This window comes from Pteronotus mesoamericanus, unplaced genomic scaffold, assembly GCF_021234165.1.
Source record: "Pteronotus mesoamericanus isolate MK-2021 breed Mesoamerican mustached bat unplaced genomic scaffold, CSHL_Meso_final contig_100, whole genome shotgun sequence".
NCBI lineage: Eukaryota > Metazoa > Chordata > Mammalia > Chiroptera > Mormoopidae > Pteronotus > Pteronotus mesoamericanus.
The window spans coordinates 17,452,466-17,465,338 of NW_026554999.1; the positions used below are offsets into that span (position 1 = coordinate 17,452,466).

Genomic DNA, 12,873 nt, shown 5'->3' on the forward strand with positions numbered 1-12,873 from the left:
CCTCGGGCCTCTGCACCCGGAGGCGTCTGGAGGTGACCGGGGTAAATTTCTTCCCGGGGGCCGGGTGGCTACCACGAAGCGGGTGTACGCGGGAAGGAGAAGGATCCGTTTCTCCGGGGTTTTCCTGACGCCAACGGGAGCGCCAGTGCGCGCCCCGCGCCCGGTCGAAGCTCCAGGGAAGAGGGGGAGGGGAGCGGGCCTGCCAGGCGGCCGCTGGGATTGGAGCGGGGGCGGGTTGCGCACGGATCCGAGGGGTGCGGGAAAGGGAGGCGCGCGTGCGCGTGCGCGGGGGTGTGCGCCCCAGGCCCCCGCCTCCTACCCCTGACTCCTTGGTCTCCGCCCCCCTCGCGCTGGTGTGCGGAGCCGGAGTCAGCGGCGGGTGGCGGCGCCTGGAACCTGGAGACTGACTGTCCCCCCCTTCGGCCCGGAATGTACTGACTCCCCCCGCTTCTCTCCGCCCCGCTGCAGGAGGGAGGCGCCCCCGAGTCTCCCCTCCCGTGAAGAGAGGCCGCGCGGGCCGGGTCGGGCCGGGCTGGAGCAGCAGCGGCGGCGGCCGCCGGAGCCGAGCCTGCAGCAAGGGACCGGCTGAGGGGCGCGCGGGAGGGAAGGAGGCGAGAGCTCCGCGGCGCAGCCGCCGCCGCCACCGCCACCGCTCGCGGGCAAGAGATGGCGGCGGAGCGGGTAGATCGGCGACTCCTCAGCACCTCCTCCTTTTGGCTCTGTTGCCTGCTGCTGCTCAGGCACTGGGCGCTGGGAGCTGCGGCCGCCAGGAGCGTCTCTCCGCCGCAGTCCCCAGGTAAGCTGCGGGCGCTGAGCGCGGGCCCGCCGGGCGCCTGGAGGGTGGGGTGGGGGCAGGGGCGCCGCACCGGCACCAGCTGCGGTTGCGGTGTTTTTGTTTAGGATCCAGGAGGAAATGTGCAGGAACTTCTCTCTTGGTCTCGGCTAGCCGAAGGGAAAGCGGATCGCGCTGGGTGGGGAATGAAGTAGGCGGGCGGGGGTGCCTCCAGGGTTGGGGTGGCCGTGGGGTGCCTCGGGAGCTCCCCGATCTAGTTCTGCGCTTTGTACCCGAAGGCAGGTTCACCTCTTGCCTCCCTCCCCTCCCCCAGGCTCATCCCACTTGTAAGAGTGGGACATTCTTGTGCTCACACAAGCACCAGTAGAGGCCACTACACACCTCATTAAATAAACAATCCTACGGCCAATTCATTAATTTTCAAGGAAGGGAAGGGGCGGGGGCAGGGGCGGGCGGGGGGAGGGGGGCTTGAACTCCGCCTTCCCTGACCAGGGATTTCCCGGTTGAAGTCCCAGGGAAGCGCTGGTTTATCTCGAGGGACTCCTTGTGCGGGGACCCCAAGGCTGCGGAAGAGTGTCAGAGGGGACACAGTTACTCCCTCAGAACCAGTGGTGTGACTTAACGATGAGGGCGCCTTCGAGAAAGCTTCAAGTGATTGTGTCAACGTTAGTGTTTCCGTCATGAAATGCTTCTTTCCCGGTTATTACAACTGTATAGCCTAACTGGTCTTAACCTAGGGATTGTTTAGGCATCGGATTTTAAATACTTGTACATTGCTTTGAAGTGGCAATATATAAATAAATTTAACCTTAAAAGCCATTTTCAGGGTTTTAACATACCACAGATTATTGAAATCGTCAGCGTTTGTATTTATTTAAATAGACCAGTTAACACCAAATCTGCCTATGAAGACCTTGTTGTGTAGTTGAGGAACAGGACGTACTCCGTAGTTGAAGGGCAAATTAGCATGTAATCTGTTTAAATTGTTTAGCCAAGGTGTTGTATCGTTAAACTTGACACAACTTTCACCTACTTGCTCGCTCTGAAATTTTGCATTTGAAAGTGGCATCTTTTAGTCACTAAACAATTGCTTGTATTCCCGAAATAGTTAAAATCACACTGCAGTGAACTTGGCTGATAAACCTTTTTTTCCTTTTCTTGCAGAGTATAGTATACTTCATGATTTTGCCAGTGTTAAAATTTTAAACCAAAAGTACCAGTGCGTATTATTTAAACAGATAGGTAAACAATAGTATTTTAGTGTCAAACTCACACTTGCACATTTGCCTAAAAACATAGTTTAGAGTACACATTTTGGCTCTGAAATGTAGGCAACTGATCCAACCCATTCTGTTCTTGTGGATGGGCAAGACAAGTTCTCTCTTTTAATTTTATATGTAAAATATTATGTATTGTTTATCATACATGTTTTAGGTAATTGGATTATCTGTTTAAAATTTTGTTGGTAATTTTGAGAGTAAATAAAGTGCTAGCAATTTTATTATTTAGGATAATAAAAATAATAAGCAGTCTCTTAGGAAGTGGTTGTGACATCTATTCCACCATTAATTCAGTTGATGGGCTTTTATTGTGCACTGATGAGGTGCAAGCCATTGCTGAAATGTGCACTCTGCCTTACTGGAGCTTGCAGTCTGGTGTGTGGGTAGGAAAGATAGCTGTTCAACGGCTAATTATATAATTAAGTAGTTGTGATAAGCAAGGCAAAGAAGAAGAATAGGTTTTGAGAAAGTTCATACTGCAGGAACTTAATGTAGCCTGGGTGTCATTGTGTCTCTGAAGTGAGACCTGAGGTGTAGAGTAGAGGTGGGGAGGCTTACAGCTAATTAATAGTATGTTTGGGTCTAGAACACAGATCTTCCTGATTCTTGGTCCAGGGGTGTTTTCCACAAACCATCCTGCCTCCTTGCAAAAGCTGAAAGAATAACTGCAATAAGTAGGGGCTTGGTCAGTTCTCTGGTCAGTTGCAGAGAGATCAAGGGAATTGAGAACTGAGTACGCAGCTTATGGAACGAAATGTCAGTAAATTAGATGTCATTTGTCAGTGGTTCATTTATTTATTTTTGTTGTAGAGGGGTAGACCCAGAAACCTTTCTGTAGGGGATTACAGTAAGTGGTAGGGGAATAGAGCTATTTGATAGTAAAAAGAGAAAACTGGGGTATGAGACAAAAGAGTAAATGAAGTGTTTAGGGTTTTTCCAACTTTAGCATAGACTGCAGACACGAGGAGATGGAGGAAAAAGGAAGGGAAGGGCTAGTGATAGAAAATGGTTAGCAGTGGTGGAAGGATTTCAAATGATTAGGCACGATATGGTTTTAGGAAGGGCAGATTACTGGAAAGATATGTAGGGACCTAAGGAAAGGCAGGACAGAAGGATGACAGGACAAGAGTTGTGTAATGAGGTCTTTTCTAATCAGAGCGAAGTGGTGAAGGAATGGCAATGAAGTGCAATTGGGATGCAAGAATGGTGAAGGTTAGGAGGGTTAAGAGTTCATTTGAAATCAGTTTGAATTTGAAGTAGACTAGATCAGATATTTCCACACTTCCTGCAGCAACATTTTGTACCCCAAGAGCAGAATTAGTGAAAAGTTGGAATCCAGTATTGGTTGCTTATGGGGTACATGAAGTATGTAGACATTTTAAAAAAAGTTTTATTAGAATAACCAAATATCATATTTATTGGTTAGATTGCAAAAGAGTATTTGACGAAATGTCAGGGTGTTGAGGCTAGCCATGACCTGTACTGCAGAGGTCATGCAGCTACAGTTTTCATTTAAGGTAAGAATTCTCTTGTCAAGATCCTACATAGATAACGCTATCTACTTTCATTAGTTATTTGATATGTGGTTCATTACCTCACAAGGTACTCTATTTCTGTTTTCAGTAACTTCTATTAGTAACCTTTGCTTTATATAGTATGTTTAACTTCAGTTTTTACCCCCCCACTTCTTGAATTTTTTTCTTTGCCTATTTTGGCATCACCCTATCTCCTGATTCATCTCTTCTTTGATCAGTTCTCCACTTGTTTTTCAGGTTTTTCTTTCACCCTCTCATTAAATATTGATATCTAAAATTGATGTCATTGTATCCTCTACTAGTCTTCAGTTGCTCCCTGTGAGCTAATGATTCCCGTAGTCCATTCTTTGTCACGTGCCACTCAGTAGCCTCACTGAATAGGCACCTTATATTAGACAACACCAAAGGTAAATTCATCTTTGCTCTTCTTCCATCCTGCTTTCCTCATCCCTTTTCTCTGGTCTGTAACAAACCAATTCCTGGCCCTTGACACTACCATTGTTTGAATGATTGCATGGATTTGTCTTCCTGTGTTATCTGCATTGGGCATCACTGTTCAGCAGTCACTCAGGGTGAGATCTAGAAGTCATCCTGGACCCTCCCTTTCCCTCATTCCCATAGCCAGTAGTTCTATGAGATTTTTACCTCCTAGATATTTTTCGAATCTGAATCTGTATCTTTTCATCATTATTTCCATTTACACTGACAATATTGGCTATATAATTAAGCTCCATATTTCCACAGTTATCCTTCAGAAGTCTGTCCTTCTGGAATGAGCTTTCTTACGTATTTTTCTAAGCATGCCACTGCTACTTACGGTCTCTTAATTAGAGTTCCATAGCTTGAGTGTTAGAGCCTAGAACACTAGAGAGTATTCTGGGCATGGAGGTTGTGAGGTCCCTTGTGTTCTTTCCCACTGGCCTTCCCTACCCTCAACTTAAAGCCGCACCTCGGGGCACCTCTAATGTGTACCTGGTGTTCCCACTCCAGGTCAGCTGCAGAGCTTCCTGTCTCCATGCTGCTCTTTTTCCTGTTAATGCCACTCCTTACCTTGTCCACTTCTGAAATGCTTACTCATCTATTCAGTGAGTTTTTCTGTACTAGCCCCACCCCCAAACAATTAGAGTCATCATTCTCTGTGTTCCCATAGTTTTCTCAGTAATTTTCATCTGTGTTACTAATTTTGTCTCCTCTACTAGTTTGAACTTCTTGAGGATTAGGACTTCTCTTATTCACCTCTGTATGCCTTGCCTTGTGGAGCACAAGATCTGGCACAGAGTCAATAACCAATTAATGTTTGTTGAACAAATGTTGAATTGCCTTTGCTTTTCAACTGCTTGAGTCTTACAACACATCTCATTTGTTTATATGATGGCCCTTCATGTGTCCAACAATAAAATTTGTGTGTGTGTGTGTGTGTGTGTGTGTGTGTGTATCACTCTCCCCTTCTTTCTAAGTTAATCAACTTTAATCCTTTAGCCACTCTTTACATTACTTAATTTTCTGACCCATTCATAGTGAGTTTTGTTTCCTACTTGGAATATGCTTTAGTGTTTGTTAGTTTTGTCGTCTTTGATCAATGATTTTGCTAAGTTACCTGAATACAGGGGCTTATGCCCTGCTCTGCCTGCCTAACAGGATGAAGTATAACAGAGTTTACAGATTTCCAGGATGCCTGCTCAAAGGAGGTAAGGAATGTGATTGCTCTTAGTAGACCATATGAAAACTAATAATGTGATGTGGGATAGTGAAAGAAGACATGATATGGAGGCAATGTATTTGGGATATGATTTGTGGTTCTCTGCTTTCCCATATAGTATCTGTTAGGGGTTGTCAGAAGAATGATATGTAAAATTGCTTTTAAACTGTAAAGTGCAGTACCTATGTAGAATGGTTTTAATGTTTATGGACTTAAAAATATAATTCTGTTAATTTTTGAGAGTATATATATTTTTTCGATTGGCTTAATCATTGTTGGTTTCATCTTCGTGAGTTTTCTCTGTGCTAATAAAAAATACTAGGGCAATGTTAATCTCATTATGTGGGGCTCTGTTTATCTAGTCAATAGTTTTTATTTGCAAACACTTTATTACTGACTTCTATGTGGTTGGGAGGTATTTACCATGCCATTGGTAGGTGTTTTGGCTTCTAGGTAAATTGCATCAACAATAGGAGAACAGATGAGGGGAGTGACTATACGTTAGTTCATATTGACTAGATAGAGTTACGTGAGGTGAGGAAAATGTCTTCTGTTTATGATTTCAAAAAATTGACCTTATCATGGAACATAAGCCGGTGAAAGATGATATTAAAATATAACCCATATTTGGGTTCATTTAGAATGCAAAGAGGTTTTTGACCCAAAATTCATTTAGACTTGCTGGTATAATTTTGGTATGTGTATTTTCTAGTCGCTGTCAAAATGGCACATCAGTTTTACATTGTAATCATGGTGTGTTTTAAAAATTATTTAAAGTATTTAAATACATGCTTGAAGTAAAACAATATAGAAATAATATAAAGTGAAAAGATTTATCACATCTACCAACAAACTTCTTTTTTTACCCATAAATAACCACTTTTGCATACTTTTCCCTCTGTGTTTATATATATGTGTATAGTTTTATTTTTTACACATAAACAGGATCATAGTACTATTGTTTCTAATAGTATATATTTTGTACATATAGATCATCCCGTAACCATTATTTAAATGTCTGTATAATCTTCCAGTGAATTAATATTAATAGTTGCCAATAAAAGTAGTATTTATTGAACACTCGCTGAGCTCTAGGCACTGTGCCAACCTCTTTTACATGGATTTAATCCCTTATATAACCCTGTGAAGAAGATGGTAATATCCCCCCATTCTACAGTTGAGGTAACTGAATCTCAAATAGTAGGTGATGTGCTGTAGGTCTCACAGCTGTCAAGTGGGGAAGTTGGCATTTGAATCCAGGTCTTTTCCAGGCCCAAGGTCTGCTTGTTGTTATGCCGCACACTGCCTCCGTTCTCCTGCTATGGATGTTGAAGTTGTTTTGTTTTGCTGCAATAAAGAATGCTGTCCTGAACGTCTTCCCATAGGTGCCTTTTCTACCTATATTTTAGATTCCCACACATGGGATTATTAGTAAAAAGATAATTTTTGTGTATATGGTGGGTTCACTTATTGTAATAGTATTTAAGAGTAATAACATTAAGAGTAATACCATTGACTAGTACTTTTACAACTTTTTCAAGATATTTTCCCCTTTAATTATGGACTTTGGGTACTTAGGTCATTATATTAAGTGCAAGTCCCATAGCTTTTCAGTTTCATCTGTTAACTGAAGGAGTTAGTTAATTATCCAATTAAAAGCTGATCTCAAAGTTCCCTTCTACCTCTGAGTTTCTGTACCTCTGACATCTATGAAATCTCATGGTGAATGTATCTCAGTTAAATGACCTCTATTCAGTTCTTGTTTGAACACTGATCTTTTCTGTTCTTGGATGCAAGAATTACCTCTGTCATTCTCTGAAGTTCAAGGTATTGTACATCTTCTTTTTTTTTTTTCCTGGTTTAAAGTTGGATATGATTGGGAAAATCTTTTAAGTTGCTTATAAATGATTGTATGATTTTATATGTGTAAAAATAGCCTTCAGGCTGACTTCAAGAAATAAAGGTTAAGTGTTAAGCAATTGTGAGATATTTTTAAATTGCAGTTATTACTTGAAGTATTAGTTGCTTATTCTTAGACTTGTAAGGAATGTAAAGTGAACTGACCGGGTTGCAGACCTGGCTGAAATGAGTAGGGTTTGATTCCCCTTTGACTTCCTTATGTAAAGGAGAGAGGTGGTAGTTTACATAGGTTTTACTTTACTGAAATAAGTAGTACTTGTATTCTTGTTAAGAAGTTAATAGACAGTTTGAAATTCAGTTTTTATCTTTTCTTTTCCTCTTAAAAAGAACCATGAGAAATAACCTTCTTTAAAGTTGTTCTTTGTTTAAAAAAAATATTTATTTTCAGAGATAGGGGAAGGGAGAGAGAAAGAGAGGAAGAGAAACATCGATTGGTTGCCTCTTGCATGCCTTCAGTTGGGGACCTGGCCTGAAACCTAGGCGTGTGTCCTGACCGAGATTTGAACCCTCAACCTTTCTGTTCACAGGCTGGCACTCAATCCACTGAGCTACACCAGCCAGGGCTAAAATAGTTTTATAGTGAGAATTTAAAAATTTTATTTTTCACTCAGTGAACAGTTCTTATATAGCCAAAACTAAAAATTTAAGTTATTTTGGCTAGTTGCCAGCATGTTGTTTTTGAGTGCTAATTATGCACAAAGTCATGCACTGCAGAAATAATCATAAGAATTGGATATGCTTTCTCTCGTTAGGAAGTCTTGGTATAACAGCAGAGATAAGACCTACCCATAGATAGTGGATTGCTTGATTTAGAGGGACAGTGTCACTATTGTCATAGGTGGAAAAATAAGTTCTGGGATCATTATGCTATTGTTAATCAAGAAATAGTGCTGCTTTCTTTCATAATCTTGACTGTGTATCTTTAGAATAATCCTTAATTAGTTTTATAAAGTGAGTAGACTAGAATTCTTAAATTCTCAGGGGGAGTTATTTTTCATTTCCTCTAAGTGAAATGATGACCGAAATGTTTGAATAGATGAGAATGCTAATAATGGAACCATCTGGGGGTGCAGCTACTTCCATGTCTTTGGGAAATCCGGAGATTGATTGTACTGGTTTTTAGGATTTATTATTGGTCAGTAATAGCCAGTAAAGCTTACTGAGCACTCCTGAGCAGAGTGAATTTTTAAAATGATACTGCATAGGAACTGAATACAGAATATTTATTTTCAACTGTAGAATGATTGAAAAAATCACTAAACTAAATTCTTACACATATAGTCTAATTAGGACGGTAGTATTATAATTTACAAATACAGGGATAGAATAACAAATTATAAGTTTTATCACTTTATTCACAGCATAACTTTTGATGTAACAACTGAAATTTGAGGATCATATTGGTTAATTCATGAAGCTTTTGAAGTTTGAGGTGTGGTTCTTTGTTGTTTTAAATGTACATCATTACATATCCAAGGGATTGTGTGTATACTTCTTAAGGCAATAGCTCCTTTATTGATAACACCTACCTCCATAGAACTCAACCATTATGCACCCTCACCTCCAGATTATAACTGAAGACTAGGAAATTAAGACATAATTTTCAAAGCCTGCATCCAAGTAAATTTCTCAGAGTCCTGAAGGTGCTTGTTGAGAGCCTTTAATTCGTAAGCAGTTTTAACAAACTGTGTTCTCTGATTTTCTAATAAGCCCACAGCTGATGAGAAGTGGGAAACTTGGGGACACCTCCTAACAACAACAAAGGAAGGTTTGAAATAAACATAAGAACACAAAGGTCTTCCCTGAAAGAGACATAATTGCCTCAGCCAGGTTGAGTTTCCTTCTCCATCACTGCTAGTGGGAATTGCCTGCCCTGGCCCTTTCTTTTGCCCCGCGTACTGTAACAGAATTGCTGTCTGAGATCTTCCCTAGAAATCTCTGGAGTCTCACCTCACCTCAAATTAGTTTGGCTCAGGCTCCCACCTGAGGTGGGAGAAGAAGAAATGTGAATAGGAAGGGAGGTGAAGGGGTCCGGCAGGGTTCCTTCTCTGCTGGTCCCCGCTTGCCTAGCCATGGATTTTATCTTTATTAGCAGCATCTCTAACCATGATTGTATGCTTATTTTTAATTTTTTGGTAAAGTTAATTGTTGGTTTGACTTTTTAAAAAAAACTAAAAACATAGAAGTTCAGACAATATGTAAAATAGAAAGTGAGATCATTTATGCCAACCCTCTCCCCAGAGATAACCACTTTTTATAGCTATGGGGTTTGTTTTGTATATACAATTAAATATTTACAATATATAATACATGTATAACAAAACTAACCAGTTGGGTCATGCTGTGCATACTGTTTTCCAGCTTGTTTTCAAAAATATTTCTGTGTGAGTACATATACATTTATCAGAGCTGTTTTGATAACCATATGGTATTTTATAGATGTATCATAGTTTATTTAACCAATTCTCTTTTGATACCCCCAAAGTTTTAATTGCAAACATATTCATTGAATCCACTTTTACAAGTGTCTTTGTGCACATGTTTAAATATACTATAGAATAAGTTTGTGAATATGGAATAGAAGGGTAAAAAAGAACATGTGTATTAAAATTTTTTGTATTTCCAGATTGTTCTTCAAAAAGCTGATTTACTCTATCAACAGTGAGAGTGCCTGTTTCCTCACACTCTTGCCAACGTACTAGTTATTTTAGGCTTCTTGGTCTTTGCCAATTTGATAAGTGAAAATGGTATCTTTTTAATAAATTAATTTTTTATTTTAAAATGGAGTTCAGTATCTTTTTAGATTTTTATTGATGGTTTATATTGTTTCTGAGAATTGTCTCTTTGTGTCTTAATATTGCTATAGCCTTTCTTGAATCAATGGTTATTAATATAAGCAATATGTAATTAAGAATAGGAACAATTAAAACTTTATAAATACCTGAACTTTCATGACTGCTTACAGTTTTTAACTTAATAAGAAGTAAACTGAGTAATTGAGTCAGTTTGCTTATCTGACTTCTAACCACTGCTTGTGTTTTCTTGATATGGATTCATAAACTCTCAAACTATTCTATTTTGAAGGAAAAAAGTTACATATTTTATTCATTGATTTGAGTGAAAAATAGGAATTGAAACATACTATTCTTTCAAGATAGGATGAGCAGTTTTGATTTAGAGTCAGTAAGATCAGTTAATCAAATAACTTGAATTCTATTTTGGCTCAAGGTACTGAGGGGGTTTAAAGTGGAAAGTGGGTTAAGATTGCAGCAGGAAAGACAAGTTTGAGGGGCAGGATATGCTTTTCACTTTGAATACCTTGAGCCTGCGATGCCAGCAGGACATGTCTGTAAAGGTATTACAGAGTTAGGGCTCAAATAGGAAATCTGTCCAGACCTTTGGCTAGAAATGTAGGTTTAGGAATTACCTGATCGAGGTGATAGTTCAAGCCATGCAGCTAGATCATATCTCTGAGAAAGTAAAAAGAAAACCTAGGACAAAGACTTGAATATACACCCATAGTTGGGCGTCCAAAGGAAGGAAATATTACTCTGTTTGCAGAAGACGAGAGGTAAGTACCTTGAATCAGCGCTATGTAACATAGTAAAGTTCATTTCATCTATAATATCTTATTCAGAAATATCTGAGTAAGTGGCATAGTGCTAAAGTACTGTTGCTTCTTTCCCCTTACCCCTCCAGGTATGTTGTGGGGTACAGTGCTAGGCAGGGAAAGGGGAGGCTAATGAAGACAACTCTGAATAATTCTTTCCTTTAAATAATGCATATCATAACTTACCATCCTACTAGGCTGAGGTAGACAATGAATGAGGTAATGTGTATTGACACTTAGAACAGAGCCCGGCCTATCTTAATCACTCATTAAATATAAATTGTTGTTGTTTTCATTACTATTATAAATGAGAAGGAGAAGCTAGCTAAAAATACATGAAAATTAGATAGTGCTTATATAATTTGGTTTATATTTTTATATGATGGATGTATATACTTAGATTGTTAAATAAATGAGCTTATATTGAGAAGGATTTAGTTTGGAGTATTAAGTTTCTTAGAGGAGATAGAATATGAGCTGTATTTGAAAGCATGAGTAGGCTTTTTATTTTAATTTCTTTTTTGAAATAAACTCCAAGATTTTTAATTTGAAATATGCAATAGAACAGAAATGTTTCTCAGAACACCAAAACACCGGCAGAGTGAAATAGAAATAGCAACCACTGCATACATTTTATTGATTTTTGTTTTTTATTGAATTTATTGGAGTGACATTGGTTAATAAAATTATAGGGGTTTCAGGTATACAATTTTATGATAACATCATCTGTATATTGTACTGTGTGTTCACCACCCCAAGTGAAGATTCCTTCCATCACCGTTTATCCCCCTTATAACCTATTCTATTCTCCCCTCACCCCTGTTTCAGCTAGTGATCTCTATACTGTTGTCTGCGTCCTTGAGGTATTTATTTATTTTTGGCTTAATCCCTTCACTTTTTCCATCCAGTCCTCAAACCCTGTACTCCCTGACAGCTATCAACCTGTTTTCTATATTTATGAGTCTATTTTGTTTGTTAGTTTATTGTGTTCACTAGGTTCCACATATCAGTGAAATCATATGGTACTTCTCTTTGACTGACTGGCTTATTTCACTTAACAAAGCTCTCCAGGTCCATTCATGCTGTTGCAAAGGGTAAGATTTCCTTCTTTTTTTATGGTTGAGTAGTGTTCCATCATGTAAATGTACCATAGTTGTTTTAGCCACTCAATTATTGATGGACATTTTAATGATGTCAGTTATTCCTATCCCTGAATACAGACTGTGTGCGTGTGTGTGCGCGCAGGCACACACACGTGTATATATATACACGCACACACACTTCTACTTATTTGTATCATCCTGTCTTAAAATTCTTCAAGTACATGTTCTTTATATCCTTGATTAAATTTATTCCTAGGTAATTTATTTTTGGGTGCAATTATAAATGGGGTGGTTTTCTTAGTTTATTTTTCTTATAGTTCATTATTGTTGTATAAAAATGCAAGTGATTTCTGGATATGTATTTTTATCCTGCTACTTTACTGAATTTATCAGTTATAGTAGTTTTTTGTTGGCAGTTTTAGGGTTCTCTATATACGGTGTCATGTCACCTGCAAATAATGACAATTTTACTTCCTCCTTTTCAATTTGGTTGCCTTTTACTACTACTTGTGTGTTGCTGTGGTTAGAACCTCCAGTACTGTCTCAGATAATTGAGTGGTGAAAGCAGACATCTCTGTCTTGTTCCCCATGTTAAGGGAAATGCTTGTAGTTTTTGCCCATTGAGTATGATGCTGCCAGTGGGTTTATCATATTTGGCCTTTATTAAGTTGAGTTATGTTCCCTCTATTCCCACTTTGCTGAGAGATTTTATCATAAATGGCTGTTGGATTTTGTCAAATGCTTTTGTGCATCTATTGATATGATCATGTGATTTTAATCCTGCATTTTGTTTATGTGGTGTATCATATTTATTGATTTATGGATTTTGTACCAACCTTGCATCCCTGGAAGAAATCTCACATGATCATCGTGGTGTATGAACTTTTTAATGTATTGCTGAATTTGGTTTGCTAATTAGCATCTATGCTCATA

At 39.3% G+C, this 12,873-nt stretch overlaps 1 protein-coding gene across 8 annotated transcripts in view; it reads left to right on the plus strand.

Annotated features, from left to right (window-relative positions):
* The first annotated feature begins 357 nt into the window (after positions 1–357).
* Positions 358–12,873, plus strand: part of NEO1 (neogenin 1) — a 273,818-nt gene continuing 261,302 nt past the window's right edge. For all 8 annotated transcript variants that reach the window (XM_054564206.1, XM_054564642.1, XM_054564241.1 and 5 more), the window contains exon 1: positions 358–796. In XM_054564206.1, the coding sequence (XP_054420181.1) occupies positions 667–796 (130 nt within the window). In that variant the 5' untranslated portion in view covers positions 358–666. The remainder of the gene's footprint in view (positions 797–12,873) is intronic.